This window comes from Nicotiana tomentosiformis, chromosome 7, assembly GCF_000390325.3.
Source record: "Nicotiana tomentosiformis chromosome 7, ASM39032v3, whole genome shotgun sequence".
Classification (NCBI taxonomy): Eukaryota; Viridiplantae; Streptophyta; class Magnoliopsida; order Solanales; family Solanaceae; genus Nicotiana; species Nicotiana tomentosiformis.
In genome coordinates, this window is record NC_090818.1 from 94,237,210 (window position 1) to 94,259,012 (window position 21,803).

General features: G+C 35.5%; 1 protein-coding gene across 5 annotated transcripts; it reads left to right on the plus strand.

Annotated features, from left to right (window-relative positions):
* Positions 1-1,554: 1,554 nt before the first annotated feature.
* Positions 1,555-12,757, plus strand: LOC104093638 (phospholipid-transporting ATPase 1-like). 5 transcript variants are annotated; one of them, XR_685697.4, is made up of 10 exons: positions 1,555-1,765; positions 1,882-1,961; positions 2,130-4,104; positions 5,590-5,941; positions 6,195-6,984; positions 7,142-7,265; positions 7,469-7,688; positions 8,951-9,409; positions 9,510-9,810; positions 12,539-12,757. XR_685697.4 is itself a non-coding variant. In XM_009599410.4 (10 exons), the coding sequence occupies exons 3-10, from the start codon at positions 2,778-2,780 to the stop codon at positions 9,709-9,711; spliced, it is 3,390 nt and encodes a 1,129-aa protein (XP_009597705.1). In that variant the 5' UTR covers positions 1,555-1,765; positions 1,882-1,961; positions 2,130-2,777; the 3' UTR covers positions 9,712-10,564. The 5 variants fall into 5 exon arrangements, 3 of the variants coding, with proteins under 3 accessions (XP_009597705.1, XP_018625437.1, XP_018625438.1); XR_685696.4 differs by lacking the exon at positions 12,539-12,757 and adding an exon at positions 10,313-10,564; XM_009599410.4 differs by lacking the exon at positions 12,539-12,757 and having other exon boundaries at positions 6,195-6,627; positions 6,712-6,984; positions 9,510-10,564.
* Positions 12,758-21,803: the final 9,046 nt, after the last annotated feature.

The window sequence follows — 21,803 nt, forward strand, 5'->3', positions numbered from 1 at the left end:
CACTGAGACTGCCAGAAACACAATTTTTTCATTAAAAAAAAGAAAAATGAAAGAAAGGTTAGCATGCAATCCTTTTGCACATTAGTGATAGTAATCTTGCCTAATCTCCCATTATTCTTTTCGTGACGAAGATATACAATTTATGCACGTGAGCACCCTTTTTTCTGTCAAGAAATGGGATTTAAAATTTATTTCAGTTGCTTTCTTCTTAGTTTTGTGTTTTCGTTATCATCCCTGTTAAGTTTCGTTCAAAACATAGCGTTGAAAAGTTGGTTTGAAAAAAGTACTAGCATGATAAGAAAGTTCTCTAATCATACGAAACTAAATGTGTGTAAAGATACACTAAAGTATTGAAAGAAAAGTGCAATGTCCAAGCAATGGTTTTATACATGCAAAAGTTTTGATATATCTAATTTAAAAACAAAAATAGTCAAAATCAAATTCAAAGGAAATTACTGTTAGAGATAAATACTACTTCTTGCAATGTTTAATTATACATGAAAGTCAATAATTTTTTAGAACTTCTTTTAACTGTAAAATTATGTAATTAAGTATAAAATGAGAGGTTAAAAGTTAAATTAGTTGTAAATAAAAATTACATTTTTTTTCAAAAGAAAAAAGAATTGCATAAAACAGGACAAAGGAAAATAGAATAAACAGGGATAGTAACGGAAAAAATGAAAAGAAAAAGGCAGAGAAATGAAGAGGAGAGTAATCATTAAGGTTGTGCCGAGTCTCAGAGAGATATAGGGTGTGTTTGGTATAACGGAAAATATTTTCCGTGAAAAATATTTTTCAAAAAAATGTTTTCTTGGAAAACAAGTAGTAATTTTATTCATTTTTTGGTGTTTGGTACGCAAATTAAGGAAAATAACTTCTCAAGAATATTCATAAATTATATATAATTTAGATACAATAAACACGAAACCATAAACTTTCGAACCAACAACCTTCCGAACCCACAAATTTCATAAACTTCTGAAAAGTTAAACTTTCGAACCCGCAAACTTTCAAACCCGTAAACTCTATAATTTCTAAACCCGCAAACTTCAAAACACATAAATCTCCGAACTCATAACTTTGAAACTCGTAAAATTTCGAACCTACAAATTGAAAAATAAAAAAATTAGAACTGAAAATATATAAAAAAAATATTTTTTGCGGGGGTTGGTGCAGAAAATAGAAAATTAAAAATACAAAAAAAAAATTATTGGGTAAAGGTGAGTGAGTGGTGCAGAAAAATAAAAAAATAGATAATAGAAAAATAAAAAAAATAAAAAAAATATTTTTTGCGGGTTGTGGGGTGGGGTTGGGTGGTTCAGAAAAATAAAAAAATAGAAAATTAAAAATATCTTTTTTTTTTTTTTTTTTGCGGGGATGAGGTGGGTGAATGGCACAAAAAACGAAAAAAGAACAAAAAATTAAGATTGAAGTTTTTGAAAAATATTTTACTAATTTTTTCTAGGAAAATTATTTTTCTCTAATTATAGAAAAATGTGTAAAAATGTTTTCCAAACTATTTTGGATCATCATACCAAACACAGCCCAGAATCTCTCACCTTAATTAGATGTTTGGAATTAGGGCTAATTAGTGAAGCTTACGCAATATCAAATGCAGATAGAGACTTAACCGGTGAAGGCAGCAGAGACCGACGAGTCACGTAAGCAGCAGCATGATAATACTACTATAAAAGCCAATATTCTCTCTCCTCCCTCGCCTCCATCACTTTCAAGCGCCTTTTGCATATTGAAGAAGAAATCTCAGGTTTGTTTGTCTTTTTTCTTCCTCTGTATAAAGCTGATTCGTCTTTCGTTGTGTATGTGTGTGTGTGTGTGTGTGTTCCTCAGATCTGACATTTTCCTCTCTGATTTCGTTTTCAGTGCATCCATCTCGTTCAGTCACCAATTACGAGACGATACGACAGAACAAAAGACAAGACTCGTCCCGATTTGATTCACAGGTTAGCCCTTTTTTGCTCATAATAATTACATACACGTCCGTTTATTTGATTGCATTATCTATTGCTGAGTGGATTTAGTTGTTTCAGTTTTGCCCTACTTTGGTCGGTGGATGCCACAGCATTCATGTGATTTAAACTTTCCTATTTCCTTTTTGTTTTATTTGTCAGCTGATTTCATTATTGGCCCTGACTTGGTGGGGTTGAAACGTAAAAAGGTCTTGTTTTTGGATGTCTGCAAGACCCACCCTAGTGTATTTGGGAGAATTCGCCATTAAATTTGCTGCCTATTGTTCCAGGATAAAGTGAGTGAAGGCTTAAGTCTTAACCAATAAGCTCGAGCTTCCCACGGGTGAGCAAAAATGCTCTTTGGATGGTCTATCTGTGAATGATATTAGGGATTTGATTTACTTATTGAGGTTTTAGTTTCATTCTTTCCAATGCCTTTCCGGTGGTGGAAGTATTTATGACTTCCGTCAAGCCATTGCTGTTACTGTCTGAGCCTTCTTTTGAACCAGAACCTCGTCCTTACGATCAACACTATTCTTCTTCTCTTGTGAGTAAAAAGGACTTTCATTCAGCCGAGCTTCAGTCTCACAAGCCACATTCATCAGAATCCCCCCGAAGGATAGGAAACGCCTCGTATCGTGGAGTGGAACGGAGGACCATTGGCATGACAAAGCAGCTTTTGAAATATCCCGTGATTCATCTAGGGTGGCTTCATCTGGAGCAGCATCCACCCGTGATTCGTCTTTGTCTAGGGCTTCTTCTCGCGTCCAGGATAAGCTGAACACATCTCAGAGGCTTCTTCAGAAAAGCATGCAGTTGGAGGATAGCTTATTACATGGAAGTAACCCTAGGTTGATCCATGTTAATGATCCAAAAAAGACTAATGATAAGTTTGATTTCTGTGGAAATGAGATCAGAACTAGCAAGTATACAGTAATAACTTTCTTGCCGAAGAACCTATTCATTCAGTTTCATCGGGTTGCCTATTTATACTTTTTAGCTATCGCTGCTCTGAATCAGCTTCCACCTCTTGCTGTATTTGGGAGAACTGTGTCTCTGTTTCCTCTTCTGTTTGTGCTTTCTGTGACAGCTATAAAAGATGGTTATGAGGATTGGCGGAGACACAGATCAGATAGGAACGAGAATAACCGGGAGGCTCTAGTACTTCAATCTGGTGGGAAGTTTCAGTTAAAAAGATGGAAGACAATCCGGGCTGGTGAGGTTGTGAAGATCCTTGCTAATGAGACTATTCCCTGTGACATGGTGTTGTTAGGAACCAGTGATCCTAGTGGAATTGCTTATATTCAGACAATGAATCTTGATGGTGAATCAAACTTGAAGACAAGGTATGCTAGGCAAGAAACAACTTCATTAGTGTGTGAAGGGGAGACGATTTCGGGAGTTATTAGATGTGAACAACCTAACAGGAACATTTATGAATTCACGGCCAATATGGAGTTTAATGGGCATAGATTTCCGCTCAGCCAATCGAATATCATATTGCGTGGTTGCCAGCTGAAGAACACAGAATGGGCAGTTGGAGTAGCGGTTTATGCTGGGCAAGAGACTAAAGCTATGTTGAACAGCACTGCGTCTCCATCTAAAAGAAGCAGGCTGGAAACATATATGAACCGGGAAACCCTTTGGCTGTCTATTTTCCTTTTTGTGATGTGCTTGGTTGTAGCAGTTGGGATGGGTCTATGGTTGAAGCGCCATGAGGAACAGCTTGATACCTTGCCTTATTACAGAAGAGTTTACTTTGAAGAAGGAAAACATGGCAAACAGTATAAGTACTATGGGATTCCTATGGAAACATTTTTCTCCTTTCTGAGTTTGATCATAGTTTTCCAGATAATGATACCTATATCTCTTTATATCACCATGGAGTTAGTTCGCTTGGGACAGTCGTATTTCATGATTGGAGACAGGCATATGTATGATATTAACAGTAATTCTAGGTTTCAGTGCAGATCCCTAAATATCAATGAGGATTTGGGTCAGATTCGCTATGTTTTTTCAGATAAAACAGGAACACTTACCGAAAATAAGATGGAATTCAGAAGAGCTAGTGTGTGGGGAAAAAGTTATGGGAGATCCCTTTCTGCTGCTGATGCATCAGTAAACACAGATATTGGAGGTATGCTAACTGTATACTATATTTTTCTAAACATAGTTTGGATCTTTGACTTGTATAACTGGATGGGTTGGATCTTTGAACCTGCATAACTGGAGGATTATCATGATCAGACAATGTAACGAAAATTTTGTAGAATGCTTATGTATTTTCCCTATTAGGTACTTCCAGAAATAAGAAGCAGGGAAAAGGGTACAAGAAGGAAAAGTAATTAACAGGAAAACTAGAAACGGAAAAGTGAAGTCAGTCCATTTGTGCAAACATGCAGAAATTGTTAGTTTTAATGTTGTTAATATCTGATGATTCTTGATGTCACTGTTTCGTCAGATGGCTTATGCTTCATTCTCTTGACAGTACTGTCCTTTTGTCTCAATGAAATGCTTGGAATATTTTTCATTGCAGCTTCTGCTGATTATAATATTTGTTGGCGTGAGTCACAGTTATAGAATGTAGACTGCTCAACAGTGTTAAGAGAAAAATTTGTAACTTTGCCTATCTGCCAAGAAGAATTATATGTACCTGATGTAGTCGGATTGGATCTTTCTTGAATGCTATTGCCGTCACATTATGGTTTATTAGATACCCAAATGAGCTTATTGGCTGTGAAAGCACACTTATGCAATTCTTGCATGAATTTATCATTTATTTAGTAAGAGCTTTTTTATCATTGTCATTCATTAGTGTGTGTTCCCACCCTCAGATACCAAGCAGTTAATTTATTTAACAAGAGTTGATATTACACGGCGACAATGAGATTTAAATTTATTTTGTTCTCATTGTTTGGATTTATTAGTTTATGACACTACAAAATGTATTCCTATTCCATGTAAGATGTGTTAAGCTGCTTCACTGTCTTTGCTTGCTCATTCTGATGCACTCAATCTTTATTTATTTTTATAAGTCTGATGCACTCAATATTTATTTCTTTACATTATTGTAACTCCTTCAAAAATTATGTCCTGAAGTGAATAATTGCTGCTATATGTTTCATATTGTAAAATGTTGATCTCCTGCACGGTTGATAGTACATTGCTACTTTAACCAATGGAATACTCTCTTTTCATAAGTGCCTTTTCACTTATTTTTTAGTTATTCTTTTTCTCGTGTAGCATCTATTTTGCTATATCTTGTCAACCTAAAACGGTGTATTTGTCCTCTTGTATTACCTACATAAGCAACAGTCATGGTTCCCTATGCCTTATGGGGGGTTTTCTTTCTCTTCTCGAAAGAATAATCACTAGTTTGACCATAAGTTATCTGCAAGAACAGACTGTTTAGTTGTGTTTGTAGTTGCTGTTCTTTTTGTATATTCTAACGTCCATAATTCCGCAGTGTAGAGCATGTAATATGTTCATGCATGGCTTTGTATATCAACTGATAATAAGGAGCCAGCTGCATTCTTTGTTTGGTTCTTCCTTTTGAGGTTTTGTTTTCACTTAAATATGCTTGTGCACCGAAGTAAATAATTGTTCTTGTAATGATGTGCAGAAGAACCAATCCAACATCCTTCGAGTCGAAGAAAGTTAACTATCAAATCAGAAGTTCCAACTGATGTTGAACTAATGCAATTGTTACATGCCAAGCTAGACGGAGAAGAGAGGATTGCTGCAGACGAGTTTTTTCTGACATTGGCAGCATGTAATACCGTGATTCCTATTCCTACCAAAAGTTCTTCTAGTGGTATACAGAACAATGTGGACGACACTGACATCACCATTGAGTATCAAGGTGAATCTCCTGATGAACAAGCACTAGTAGCTGCTGCATCTGCTTATGGGTATACACTGTGTGAGCGGACATCTGGTCATATTGTGACTGATGTCAAGGGTGAGAAACTAAGGTACATGACTGTTTCACTTCATGTTTATTGTTTGGTGCTAGTTGCCCTAGGGAATCTTTTAGAACTTGTCAATGAAATAGTATTGATTACTATTGTAAGTGTTAGTGATGCATGCTATCTATAGCATTGTGACTTTTCCATCCACATTCACACATTGGTTCCTTCTCTTGCTTTCCTCTTGTTAATTTTGGTAATTTGCTTAAGTATAACTTCTTAGGCGTTGGAAATGCGGACTAATTTTTGGCTGGTGCAGGTTGGATGTCTTAGGACTTCATGAGTTTGACAGTGTGCGTAAAAGAATGTCTGTTGTTATTAGATTCCCAAATGATTCTGTAAAAGTTTTGGTCAAAGGGGCTGATACTTCAATGTTTAGCATTTTAAGCAAAGAGCATGAAACTCATGAACACATAAAGAATACCACTCATACTCATTTGAATGAGTACTCCTCTGAAGGACTGCGAACCCTTGTGGTCGCTGCAAGGGACCTTACAGGAGAAGAACTTGAGGAGTGGCAATGCTTGTATGAGGATGCTAGTACAACTTTGAATGACAGATCAGCAAAATTACGCCAAACAGCATCTCTAATCGAGTGCAATTTAACTCTACTTGGCGCCACCGCAATAGAGGACAAACTACAAGAGGGTGTACCAGAAGCTATTGAGTCTTTGCGGCAAGCAGGAATAAAGGTTTGGGTTCTTACTGGAGATAAGCAAGAAACTGCAATTTCAATTGGTTTGTCTTGCAAACTCTTGACCTCTGACATGCACCAGATCATCATTAATGGCTCTTCAGAAAATGAATGCAAAAGGTTATTGTCAGACGCCAAGGCCAAATATGGCGTGAAGCCCGCAAGTTGTGATAATCGGATCTTAAAATTGCAGAGAGAAGCAGAAAATGGTTATCATGAAATTCCAGAGGGCACAAAGTCATATAAATTACCGCAGCAGCTTGCGGGAGAGGAAGGAATTTCTGTTGGACCTCTAGCACTCATAATTGATGGGAATAGTCTTGTGTATATCTTGGAGAAAGATCTTGAGTCTGAGGTAATCATCCTTTCTAAAGCTTCATTCTTGATGATAGTCATCTTGTTGGTTCCTTATTTTGTTTAGAAAAAGAGAGTATATATCTTGTTTACACATTAGCCTTTTACCTTTCGATGTACATTGAGAGCCATTATTTGTGATTGTCATCCTGTCACAGCTCTTCGATCTTGCGACTTCATGTAAAGTTGTGCTTTGCTGTCGCGTTGCCCCTTTGCAGAAGGCTGGAATTGTTGATCTAATAAAGAGCCGCACTGATGATATGACACTAGCCATAGGTGATGGTGAGTTAGCTATATATTATTAGGTGTTTTCTGCATATGTTAAATGATATATATATTGTCAGAATTTTGTCCGATGCGAAAAGAGCTTGTTTGTATGAATTATATAGATGAGATTTTGTGGTCATCTTTGGGGATGTTATGTTTTTAAGGTTTTTCAAGTGCATGCACAACTGTTTTCCTGGTCTAATTTTGAAACTTCTCAGGGGCTAACGATGTTTCAATGATCCAAATCGCGGATGTTGGTGTTGGAATATGTGGTCAAGAAGGGCGCCAAGCTGTGATGGCATCAGACTTTGCTATGGGACAGTTTCGATTTCTGAAGCGTTTGCTTCTTGTGCATGGACATTGGAATTACCAGCGTGTTGGTTATTTGGTTCTTTACAACTTCTACCGCAATGCTGTTTTTGTTTTCATGCTTTTCTGGTAGGCTTCTTCTCCTTCTAACTTTCTGTTACAGATCTTTCTATAGGATATCAGTGTTATCAAAAGCAAAAAGCGCAAAAAAAGCTCTAAGGTTTGTTGGGGCTTTAAGCGCAAATCGCAAATAAAGCGTGGGCTTTAAGGAAGAAAGGCGCAAATGGAGAAAAACTACAAATATGTATGTGTAGTCCAAGAGTAATATCTATAAGCATGAATACCAAATATATGGACAAAGAAATTGAAGAAAATTTACGATAAAGTGAAATATCAATTGTTTAATATCGCGTCTTTCGGATTACGCTCGTTAGCTAGGAAAAGTATGCCTTAGAGCCTTGATGACAACACTGAAGCGTCTGTTAAGCAAGGTAAAGCGCTCAACATATTTTGAGCCTCTCTTCAGGGCGTAAGCGCGCTTTAAGCACGCCTTTGATAACACCGTAGGATATTTGTGCAAAAATCCCCCCCTCCCCAAAGTCCCCAAACAAATGAGTAAGAAAGGTTAAAGAAAAAGAAAAAAAGAACACATCTGAGGTCATGTACATCACAACCTGGAAAAGCTCCATGGAAATGTCATCTGCAAACAAGGGCTGGGGCTTCAGTGCTGCTATAAGCTCTTGATTTAAAGTTATAAATATGGTACATCTTGTGGGAAATTGAAAAAGGAATAATAGTGGCAGAGTTCCAGTGAGATCTCACAGTAGCTTTCTGCTTAAAAGGGTACCAGGGGAAGTGGCAATATTTTGTTTAAGTGGTGATTTGAGTGATAAGCGGGGTGGGCATACATATGTGTTATGTGTAAAGTGTAAAATAGTGTATAATGGCCTGTGGGTGTCGAGAATTCCAGGGAAGTGACGATATCTGTTCAGATGGTGTGTGAGGCAATTCTAAAAGCTTGCAACCAACAAAGGGGAGGAAAGTTTAGCTGTTTCAGACTTTCAGTACATGTAAGGAGTCTGGTCAAACATATCAATCATGTATTGTCAAGCTTTATAAGACTTTGAGGTTGCTGTCCCAGGTAATTGGTGTGAGCCAGTTTATGCTAGCTGGCAGTCGAGTCACATTTAGAGGACAATGAAAATATATCTTATTTGTATGCATTCTGGAAACCTGAGCTTGGTTTACTAAATCCGCTATTGTTATCATGCATTATAGTTACTATGGTTTGAATTTCTTCTCATATCTCCTAGAATGTGATTTGCAGTTTGAAAAAACACAATATGAAACAGGTATCTGAACGTATTTGTCCTGTAATCTGTTGTCTGTAGGTACATATTGTGCACAGCTTTTTCTGCAACTTCTGCATTAACAGATTGGAGTAGTATGTTTTATTCTGTCATCTATACTTCCGTACCTACAGTAATTGTTGGTATTCTGGACAAGGACTTAAGTCATAAGACACTACTTAAGTATCCTAAACTCTATGCTGCTGGCCACAGACAGGAAAGTTACAATATGAAACTCTTCTGGGTCACCATGATTGATACAGTTTGGCAGAGCCTTGTTCTTTTTTATGTACCACTATTCACTTATCATCAGAGCGATGTTGACATATGGAGTATGGGTAGCTTGTGGACAATTGCAGTAGTGATCCTTGTCAACATTCACTTGGCAATGGACATACAGCGCTGGGTAATATATACTCATATGGCAGTGTGGGGGTCAATTATTATCATGTATGTCTGTTTGGTGGTGCTGGACTCTATACCTGTCTTCCCTAATTATGGGTTAGTATTAACGCTGAAGTCCTAATATATTACATCTAAACGTTCTTTACATTTAGATTAAGAGGTCTATGATGTAACATAATTTTTCTGTCTTCTGCAGTACAATTTATCAGCTGGTGAAGTCACCTACGTACTGGCTCTTAATTTTGCTTATTATAGTTATGGCTCTGCTTCCTCGCTTTATTCTCAAAGTTATGCACCAAATTTTCTGGCCGTCGGACATCCAGATAGCTAGAGAAGCAGAGATATCGAGGAAAAGACCTAGCCATTCTAGGTCTAGATCAGGTCACGGTGAAAGCTAATATGTGCTGTCTACATTGCCAATCACCCAATTAGATATAACTTCCGTTGGGTTTGCCTGGTGCTTGGCTTCCCGTCGTATTCAGGTTTAGAAGTTGCAGGTATGTCACCACTCCCTAACAAGGGAATCGAGCATTTAACTATTTACGATGTCTCCCACGGGGATGGAAATCAAAATCGGGCAGGATTTGCTCAATCAAATTCGATCTTACCCGATCTAAGGTTTACCATCTCTCTGTCCTCGTGCATCTTTTCAAATTGGCCAAAGGAAAATCAAAAGAATGCTTATAGTGTATCCATTACCGGATAAAACTACCTTTTCTTGTAAAAAGATAATCTTTCCATTGTTTAAAAGGAAAAAAAATAAAATAATTGTTAGGTGCTTTTAGAATGGAAATGACAGTTAAAAAGGGGTCAGTATTTTAGGGAAGATATCCTTCTCATGATGTGAAACTTACCGATGCCATTTTCCATCCCCTATTTTTGTCATGCTGCACCCCCGAGTTGTCTCTGATATAAGAGCAGAGAACTAGTCTTTAGAGATAGCGCAAAGTGTTTAGGACAAAGGTTGCTTAACACTAACATATCTCGCTCATGCTTCAGATGAGGTACACACATAAGAAAAGATCTGGTGGAGTCACCATTTGACTGAAAGAAAAGGGAAGAGATGTTGACAATATTGGGCCTCAGCCACATTAACATTTGATTTGAAGACATACCCGGCCCATTTGTATAGTTACTGGCCCAGTTGTATTAAGTGGCCCATCTGTATTTTTCATTTGGGTGTATTGTATATGTGTAATCAGAAGTTTCTAAACACAGTTGAGGTCAATTCATTTTTCTTTCTTTCGGATATTTCCACTCCTCCTTTTCTCTCTCTTTCTCTCAGATTAGGTTTCATATTCTTCTCACTTCTCTCTCGGTTATGGGTTAATTTGTCCACATTAACATGGTATCAGAGCCTAGAATCGATCGATTCTAACTCCGCTCTATCGATTCTAACTCCGCTCTATCGATCGATTCTAACTCCGCTTAGCAACAATTTTTTTGGGTTCGATTTTTCTGTGAATTGTTATTGAGCGATTTAGCCTCGATACAAGTTCTTGTTATGCGATGGTTTAGCAGGAACTTTTCATGATATTTCTGAGGTAAAATTTTGGTGGTTCGAGATCTGTGTTCTCTGGTGGTTCGAGGTCTACCGATTGGATGTATGTTGCTGTGTTTTTCGGTTAATTTCAAGGCCTTACTTCTTTAGGTTGTAGAGCAAGACGGTAATCTCTATTATTAACCATTGTTCACGCTCAGTGTTGACAAATTCTGTCAGTTGCTTACATTTTGTAAAATATACCTAATTAGGGTTTTACCATGGGTAGTCCTGATGTTAGCTCAACTTCTACTGCTGATGGGTTTGATGACTTTACTGTTTCCCCTTCTCACCCATTTTATGTTTATCCCTCGGATAATCCAGGTACTCACCTGGTATCCCCACCTTTTGATGGTAGTGGTTTCGTTATTTGGCGTAAAAACATGCTGACTGCATTGTCTGCTAAAAACAAGTTAGGTCTTATAACTGGTAGAGTCCCAAAGGCCCAATTCCGTTCCCCATACTATCAGTTCTGGGAACGATGTAATGACATGGTCATTGCATGGATAACAAATTCATTGTCTAGAGATATAGCCAATAGTGTGATGTGTTTTGATAATGCCAAGGATATGTGGGCTGATATTAATGAAAGGTTTGGTACCTCAAATGGCTCCAAATATATTCAAATTCAGAGGGATGTTAGTGTTACATCTCAAGGGTCTTTGGACATTGCCACTTATTTCACCAAACTAAGGGGTCTCTGGGATGAACTTAGTACTGCATATGTAGGACCAGTTTGTTCTTGTGAAGCTTTGCCTAAATTCATTGAAGAACAGAAAATCTACCAATTTCTTAGTGGGTTAAACGAGTCCTACTCTACATGCAAAAGCAATATCCTGATGATGCCATCTCTCCCTTCTTTGAGCAAAGCCTATTCCATGCTTCAACATGATGAGAAGCAAAAAGAAACTTCTGCTCCTCTTCCCAGCTTCTCTAATGATTCTGCTTCGTTCAATGTTTCAACTGGACATATGAATTATCATAGGGCTTTCCATCAACGGGTACAATTTGACTCAAAAATAGGTTCTACTTCCATCTCAAATCTTTCTTGTAAGTATTGTAAGAAGACTGGACACTGTTGATAAGTGCTACAAGCTCCATGGCTTTCCCCCTGACTTCAAATTTACCAAGAACAAGAGGTCTGCTGCATGTGTTCAGTCTGAGGCTCCTCTTCCCGATTCTGTCCCTTCTAGTCATGGTCCTTCTGAAGTTCCTGGTCATGGATTCAGTAAAGAACAATATCAACACCTTATGAATTTGTTCCAGCAAGTTCACACCTCTCCTGCCTTCCACCATGAGAATAATGTTGTTGACAATATTGGTTTTGCAAATTTTGCAGGTGTGTACAATCACCCTGAAGTACATTCTAGTTCTTTTCATACATGTGCTGTTTCAACTTTAGGTTTAAACCCTTGGATCATAGATTCTGGTGCCACCAATCACATGACACCACATAAACATCTTCTACACAATTTTCAGCCATTAGTTTCTCCTTTTCTGATAACTTTACCAAATGGATATAAAGTTAAAGTTATATCTACTGGATCTTTAGTCCTTAGAACAGATATGATATTACATAATGTTATTTTAGTTCCTTCTTTTCTTTCAACTTGATTTCTGTGCACAAATTGCTTCTTCAGTTTCAATGTCTTGCAGTCTTCAGCAATTCTACTTGTATTTTACAGGGCCTTTCTAGCCTCTGGAAATTGGTAAGGCTGCAAATGGACTGTACTTCTTGCATCCAGCTGATCCACAACTTTCTACTCCTGTTCCTTGTGTTTCTAATTCTGTTCATAGTAGTGTTTCTGCTCCTGTTTTCAATTCTTCTGAAACTTCTGTAATTCATAGTTCCACTTGTAATCCACCTACTGTTGCTAATAAAAGTGATTTGTTTTGGCATCAAAGGTTGGGTCATATTCCTTTTGCCAGAATGAAATCTATTTCTTTCTTGTCTGATAAAATTTCATCTAAACAACCATTCTTATGCACTGTTTGTCCTATGGCTAGACAACAGAGATTACCATTTCATGATAGTACTATCCATTCATCTGTTCCTTTTCAACTTGTTCACATTGATATTTGGGGTCCCTGCAATACCTCCACTTACAATGGCTTTAGATATTTTCTGACTCTAGTTGATGACTTTACTAGAGTGACTTGGACTCACCTTTTATCTTGTAAAAGTAATACTCTTTCAATCCTTAAAGCTTTCCTCCAACTAGTCAAAGTGCAATTTAAGTCTACTATTCAATGTTTCAGGTCTGATAATGCATATGAATTAGGCAGTAGTACTGCATCTCAACAATTTTTCACTGATAATGGGATTCTTCACCAAACTACAATTCCACACACTCCACAACAAAATGGGGTAGTTGAAAGAAAACACAAACACTTATTAGAAGTGTCTAGAGCCCTCATTTTTCAGTCCAAGCTTCCCCTCAGGTTTTGGGGTGAGTGTGTTCTCACTGCCACTTACATTATCAATAGGATTCTTTCAACTAGTCTACACAATATATCTCCTTTTGAAAAATTAAATGGTACTGTTCCTACTTATGACTACTTGGAAATCTTTTGGCTGCTTTTGTTATGCTGCCTGTCCTAGACCTGGTAGAGATAAATTTCAGTCCAGGTCCATTTCTGTTGTATTCTTGGGGTATCCTTGTGGTAAAAAGGGCTACAAATTATTAAATTTGTCTAATCATTATGTTTTTTTTCTCTAGGGATGTGGTCTTTCATGAGCACATATTCCCTTACCATTCTTCTTCTTCCCCTACTTTTCCTCCTCCACCTGATTTTGTTGACCTTCCTCCTCCCTCTAATGTGAACACTTATTCACCTGTTCATGTTGATCCTCCTACACTTTCCCCCACTTCCATCACTTCTGCTGTTGTTCCTCCTTTCACCACTTCTTCTCAGTCTTCTCATTCCTGCCCTCTAGTTCCTGAAATTAGGAAGTCTAGCAGAACTGTTATTCCTCCAGCTTACCTTAAGGATTATGTTTGCACATCTGTCATCCCTTCTCCTATTCCTGTTCCTTTAACCACCAAGGTGTCTACTGTTGATTTGCATATGCATGAACCTCAATTTTATCAACAAGCTGTCTCTAATCCTGCTTGGCAGAAGGCCATGACTAAAGAATTTCAGGCCCTTGAGGCAAACCAAACTTGGGATATTGTTCCCCTTCCTCATAAGAAACCAATACCTTGTAAATGGGTGTATAAGATGAAACAGAAATCTGATGGCACTATTGAAAGATATAAAGCAAGATTAGTGATTAGGGGAGATACTCAAAAAGAAGGGATAGACTATACTGAGACCTTTTCACCAGTTGTCAAACATACCACAATTCGATGTTTACTTACCTTGGCTATTAAAAGAGGCTGGACTGTTTTCCAATTGGATGTTAATAATGCATTTTTGCATGGTGACCTCCATGAGGAGGTTTACATGAAGATCCCTCCTGGTCTTGTGGTATCTGCACCTTCCTCTTCCTCTCCCTTGGTTTGCAAACTCAAAAAATCACTTTATGGACTCAAGCAAGCATCCAGACAATGGTTTGCCAAATTATCTGAGTCTTTGGTCTCTAGAGGATATACTTCTAGCAAGAATGACTATTTTCTCTTCACTAAGTCTTTTGGTTCCTCCTTGGTGGTGATTGCTGTCTATGTGGATGATATTTTACTAGCTAGTGATGATGTGGGTGAATTGAATTCTCTGAAGTCTTTCCTGGATGACACTTTCAAGATAAAGGATCTTGGGAATGTTCATTACTTCCTGGGTTTAGAAATTACTCCTCATTCGCAGAGCTACCTTATGTGCCAACAGAAGTACACTTCTGACCTCCTAGCAGAATTCCATTGTGAAAATTTCACTCCTGTTTCCACCCCTTTGGATCCCAGTGTGAAATTGGTTGCTGATATGGGAAATTCCATTTCTGATCCTAGCACCTATAGGAGATTGGTTGGCAAGCTCAATTTTCTCCAACACACCAGGCCTGGCATTTCTTTTTCAGTCCAATATCTCAGTCAATTCTTACAAGCTCCACATGTTGCCCATATGTTAGCAGCTCTTCATGTGTTGAGATATCTCATGAATGCCCCTGACCAAGGTATTCTTCTATCTGCCAGTTCTGATTTATCCTTTTTAGCATACTCAGATTCAGATTGGGCTGCTGTCTCTCGAAGATCTGTCTCAGGTTTTTACATCACTCTTGGGGGGCAGCCCTATTTTCTGGAAGAGTAAGAAACAGCCTACTGTGGCCCTTTCTTCAGCTGAAGCTGAATATAGGGCATTGAGAATGGCTGTAACTGAGATTTCTTGGCTGGTGCGCTTACTTGATGATCTTGGGTTACAGATTTCTTGGGTTAAACTCAAAGCCAAAGCGTGATGATTAATTAGTGGAGAATGCATGAAGACAATCTGGTTGAGGCAGAAAAGTCGAATAAAGGCATCGGGATGGATCTTATAATTGTTTGTTGATACTTAGTTGGGATGTTTTCACAGAGGTAAAAATGATTGTTAGGTGAAATAGTAATTATATCCACATAGAAGATAGAGAGAGAAATGAAGACCGAAAAACAAAGGGAGAAAGAAATACTACAAGTGTATAATAGTTTCTTGTAAAGCTCGGGCATCCGTACTCTTTCAACAAATTGAAGGAGAAAAAGTTGTTCACTGAAGTACTGAAATGATGTGAATTATTTACTCAAGGAACAAAGAGAACGTATTACTGAATTCCTAATTAGAATACTATCCATTCTAAATCCACTCATTTAATTTAAGACATGAATTTGAAAATTTTCATGTTATGTATCAAATCTATATATATATATATAATCGAGGGCCTTGAAGAGGTGACATGGCACATTCTATGACCAGGAAGGTAATTTATCTTTTTTCTCAAAATTTTGCAATTTCCTTTATTCTTCCATGTAGTTTTTATTTAATAAAAAGTCCAATAGTTACAACATTTCTATATTTACGTATTACAACTTTCCAATTCACTGGAAATTCAATGTAACATGCGGTTGGTTGTTACCACTATTTAACATTCCACGTAACTATTTTATTTTGTCTTAATTCAAAATTTGCAGAGAAACTATTTGTTCTTCTCACTGCTAGAGAGTCAACAAAGTCCTTTCTCTTCATTCACATTTTAGTTTCATTTATGTGAATGCTACAAAAATTTAGAAAATCACCTTTTAAATTCTATTAATTACACCATTTTTCTACCGTAACCGTTTTCTAAGAGAAATGCTTACACAAATTTGAAGAGACGTTCTATTACATTTTTGAAGGTTTTCTTCTTTTAACTTTTTTTTTTGGGTTGTAATTTCCCCTTCATTCTTCTCATTTTAGTTTTATTTTATTTTTTCACTCTTCGCAGAAGTTATTTTTTATTTCTTTATTTACACCTTTTCGATTTTCTAGACCGTTTGACAGAAATACTTACACAAATTTGAAGACATCGTTCGTTTACATTGTTTTTGATGCTTCCTTCTCTCATTCATTTTCCAATTTAATTACCACTCTTCATGCTATAAGTATTTAATTATTCCTCCTAGAAGAATATTATTGGATTGGTGTTGCATTCTGTGAGTGAAGAGATGGCAGACTTAACATTGAAGAATATACACATGTCTTAACAACCTAAACATGAGATAAGGAAAAATCGATTACGCATATTCCACGGCTGTCTAGAGTTGACCGTTGGGAACGTAAAAAAAATTGCCTTTTATTTGTTTTCAGTTTTTTCCTTATTATCTTTTCTTCTTGCAAAGAAATTTTTTTTTTGCGCAGAAAATTCATATATGAAACTCCATTTAACATATATTGAGGTGTGGTTGTCTGAAAGATCAGTTTATTAAACAATAGATTGAGATATTTTGCTATAGTTTTGTTTTTTCTTATATCTGAATTTGTATACTTTTATTTTTGTAAATGTGGATGGCAATTGATATTTGATGTTTTCTCTAATATTATTAAACACCATTGGTAATTCACTATCTCACATTCTCACTTTATGATCTTTCTACTACGACTAATTTCTTATTTATTATAATTAATTTGTTTGTCATTTTCCATCATTGATCATGTATTTTTCCTCCTCTTTTATATTTCTTTGATATTTGATTTTGCATGTTTGTTTAAATTGAAGGTAAATACATTTGATTTTATATTTATTTTACATTTAATTGCATATTAATATGGCGTAATTACCTTAAATGGCTAGAAACTAAAATGATTAAGCGTATAAATTTCATATACCTTAATTCCTTTACCTTTAATAGTTGGAAAAACAATACCTCTATCATCTTTTAATTAGGAGCGATAACTTCTTTGAACAATATTTATGGTAAGCTAAAACGCAAGCAAAAAAAATTATGGAATATGATTCCAACAATAGTGGGTTGGTTACACTTCTTTTTCTATTTTTCTACTATTTCTTTTGAATTATTCTCTCTTTTATTACTCAATGTTCACATTTATTAATTTAAATGGATTGTTTAATATTTAGTCTATATGTTTATTACAGTCTTTTATTTTATAAATTTTGCATTAGATGTTACAAAAATCACAAAAATGATAGAATCATGAAAATTTTGTATTTTTAGTATAGATTGATTTTCTTCTATAAAAATTATGACATTAATATTCTATCATAGTTTAATTTTTTTCATAACCGAGGGTAGCGCGGCTAATACACTAGTTCTGATAATAATTCCTGCACCATACACTAGTGCTGGTTTCTTCTTGTAAATGAATGCAATGAAATAATGAAACAATTCATATAGTGATGTTTCATGCTCATTTTTAAATTTCTGTTTTGTTAGTCCCATTATCCCATAATCACATGATGTTGATCTACAAGAAATGTGGTAAGATTTGAACCTGTACCCGATTAGTGGTCGGATTAGCACCTTCGTTGCCTCTGTACCCGAAATGCATTGGGCTGCACTATGGCTAAAAAGTCAATTTTCTTAGTTACGAGTATTACTTTGTGCAACGTGATTAGCTAGATAATAAGACGGGTACGTGGCCAAATGATGTTGTCCTCTTTCTCTAGACTCTCTTATTAAGGTCTCCCAAAACATACCATTTAGCAAGTTCAAGGTTTGAACATTTATAATGAGAATATAAAAATAGTGGAGCACAAGATGTTGGGAGTTGGGACTTAGGATAAGTCCGAAATTCCCAAGTGGGAACATGTCCCTTCTGCATGTGTTCAAATCTAACCTTTGAGTTTGGCAGAAGGACATGGATATATTGGAAGCCAACCCTCAGGTTCAAATTTTAGAGCAGGCAAAAATACTGAGGTAATTTTTTTCCAGCAGTTCAATTTTGGTGGACAAAATTACTATATACCTGTGTAGGTGAGAAGTAACCCATGTTTCTTTTGTTGAAATAAGGTCAAATGGTTTGATTCTACAATTTCTATGAATTAACTTAGTGAAGTGCTCTATTTCGTATATCGAAAAAAAAAATGATCTGTCGGGATCAAAATTGCTCTTTGATAATAGATCAAACCGTACTAATATCAAATTTATTTTCTTTCATTTAGGTAAAAATTCAACAATCTCTTAACTAACCTAGGTATCCTGTGAAATTTTAAAAAAAATACTACATTGGTAGCCAACAACCCCCCCCCCCCCCCCCCCCCCCCCCAATTACTAACACTCATTTAGGATTAGGAACATCTACCTCACTCCCTTAATCTTGTTTTACACTATCCTCCCTCGTACGTCTGTAACAACACATGCTTCTGTATGTTTATGCACTTCTTCTAACATCTTCAACGAGCATAGATTCATAATGCGGTAGATTTACCAAATCCAACACTGTCTTCTCTCTAGTTCAACCTTTTACATCTAACTTTAAAGAGAAAACGAATAATTCGAAAGAGAAAAAAGGACTAATTTGACAAGTTCAATTCTGCAATGGTTGTTTGGTTTTATCTTTTATGATTCAAAATTTAGTCTTAGGTGCCAAACTTAAAATATCATATATTTTGATGTAAAGAGTGATACTTAGTTAATTTGACGTGAGGGTGCAAAAATAATATTCTCTCCATTTCAATTTATGTGAATCTATTTAACTGGGCACGGAGTTTAAGAAATAAGAGAAGATTTTTGAACTTGTGATGTAAAATGAAGTACATATATTTTATGTGACTATAAATTATTAAATAAAGGCAAATTATTACTAAATATAAAAAATACTTATTTATTTTGATACGGACTAAAAAAGAAAAAGATTCGTGTAAATTGAAATGGACGGAATAGGAAGATAATAATAGGATGGTCATACTAGTACCATAGTACTTAATTGCATTCTGGTCAAGTACAAATCTATGCAATATCCCTCTATTCTATTTTACTTTTTGAAGTTAGCAATTAATGCTTTTCTTTTCTTTTGTTTTTTTTTACTAGCATTTTGTCTTCGTATGTGACTGTTCATTTGGGTTGAGTGGGGCGTGGGGAGGGAATTGTAACCCATTTCTTTGCTAGTTGCAAGCATTATTTTCCAGATCTAGTTTGACAAGGAAACAGGCAAATCCATAAATAATTTAATTAAACGGAACTAACAATTCTCAGATGGGGACGTGGTTAGGTAATAGCTAAACGTGTACTACTGTTGTCATCTTCTCTAGACTCAGCACTGAGGTCACCCAAATTAGAGGTGACAAATTAACCCATTTTAGTAATCCGTCAAGGTTTAGGCCGGGTGGATTGTGAGTTGGTGTAATCTGTCAAGATTTACTTCAAAATGATCCATTACTATCAAGTTAAAACGAGCCAAAATAGTGTAACCTGACAGATCAACATGCAATTGAAATTCAAACATAAGAAATTAAATATGGAGATATGAGATCATGTAAAACTAGAAGAAGTTAAAACTAATAATTTTAAAAATTCATTAGGTTGTGCCATGTTGGATGGATTGAATATATTCCATTATTTAATCCATTTTTTGCCCTATTTCATTTTACCTTTATCAAATATTTGATATACTAAATCATGATCCACATCCATTTTAATCTGCGGTCATTGATTCAAAACTTAAAATGTAGCAAGTCCAACATGATGTGAACACAGAATAACGAGAAAAAACAATAGTGGACCACATGATCGATGTTGGGAGTTGAGAGTGAGGATAAGTCCAAAATTCCAAAGTGTGAAGTGTGAACATGACCATTCTTCCTCTATTCAAACCTAACCACCCCTTTACTTTATAAAATAGCAAAGCCAATCTAGAAGTCACTTGGCAGAAGGACATGGACATGTTGGCTGTTGCTGTGTACTGAAATCCGTCGAACTATTTATTACTCTACTTAACTTAAAATAAGAAAATAAAATAGAATTCAAATTGGTGGAGAAAGAGAATCGCGCTAATCAAATTGTGGAGAAAAATGTCATGTGATGAATAACCAAGAACAAAAGAGAGGAATATGAAAGAAAAAAAATTAAGTAATGAAAAAGAAAGTCATTGCTATAATAAGGACTATCTACTGGTTCATATAAATTGTGTCAAGCAAGCTATATCTACAAAGTGTTATAGTATATTTCATAAGTTATAGTATGATTTAAGTATGTCATTTCTTTGAGCGCATATCTACAAATTGATAAACTTTCTTGGTGTTTGTGACTTTCATCTATGAGACGCTCCTCTAACAATCATTCAGACATGCTGTATGTTCATACTCTTTCTTTGACTTCCTCAAAGAGAATAGATTCTTCATCATATTAAGGTCTACCAAATCCAACACTGTCTTCTCTCGTTCTCTATCTTAGAATGCTTAACCTTTTAAACACTCATATAACCTTTCACATCAAAACTTAAAAACACACAGAATAATATGGAAGAGAAAAAAGGACTACTTTGACAAGTTTAATTCTGCTGTAGTATTTGATTTAGTGATTGAAAATCTAACATTAGAAGTTGAAACGTTTTGTCCACAAAGTCAAAACATCACATACTTTGATGGAAATTTGAAATCTTAGTGTGATGTAACGAATGCAAAAATAATTCTATGTATACTATTACATAGGATGGTAGTACTATTACTCAATTAGTATACTACTTAATTCTAATCTTAGTCAAGTACAAATATATGTGTTATCCACCTCCTCTATTTTACTTCTTGAAGTTAACAAAATAACGCTTTTCTTTTGCTTTTTTAGCATCTCAATTTGTAGTTCATCTCTTCCATTTTATGCGCACTATTTTTTAAGTAGTTTATTTAAAATAGGATAATATATTTTATATTTAAAAATAATTTAACTTTAAACTATTTATTACGTTCTAACGATATGATTTTATAGACAAGAAATCTCATCATACGTTTATGACTGTAAACTTTAAAAGCTAATATATAATCAAATACTGTTATAAAAATTGAAACTAAGAGCCTATTTAGCCAAGCTTCTTGGAGGATGTGTTTGGAATGAAGAAGTACTTTTGAGCAGCAGCAGAAGCAGTTTTTCTGCTTTTGAACAGCAACTATAAATTTTAGCTTCTTCCAAAAAGCAGAAGCAAAAAATTAAATATTTTAAGACAAAAATATCCTTACTATAAATTTATAATTTTTAAATTATCCTTCAATAATTTTATTTTTCCTTTTTTGTTTCTAGCATCCCTTTCTTTTTACTTATTTTATTTTTATTATATTTTTATTCTCCTTCTCCTATTCTTCTTTGAAATAGTCTCTCCACTATAAATAGATCTCTTCTTTTATATAGAATTAATGAATTATATTTTTAATTTATACTAAATGACTATATTTTAATATATTTAAATCATCATCTAAGCAATAAGTAATATCGGATACCCAATATTATTGGTTGGATAACTATTATATTGATTAAAATCTTTAACATATATATTTTTACTTTATATTTTATATTCCAATTAAATAAAAAGAAATATTAATTACATTTTTTATAATAAATA

Excerpts from the sequence above, each read along its gene's own strand:
- LOC104093638 (XM_018769921.3), top strand. The coding sequence starts at position 2,778 with ATGCAGTTGGAGGATAGCTTATTACATGGAAGTAACCCTAGGTTGATC. Across the intron at positions 5,942-6,194 it reads GTCAAGGGTGAGAAACTAAG|GTTGGATGTCTTAGGACTTC; the intron begins GTACATGACTGT and ends TGGCTGGTGCAG. Across the intron at positions 9,410-9,509 it reads CCTGTCTTCCCTAATTATGG|TACAATTTATCAGCTGGTGA; the intron begins GTTAGTATTAAC and ends TGTCTTCTGCAG.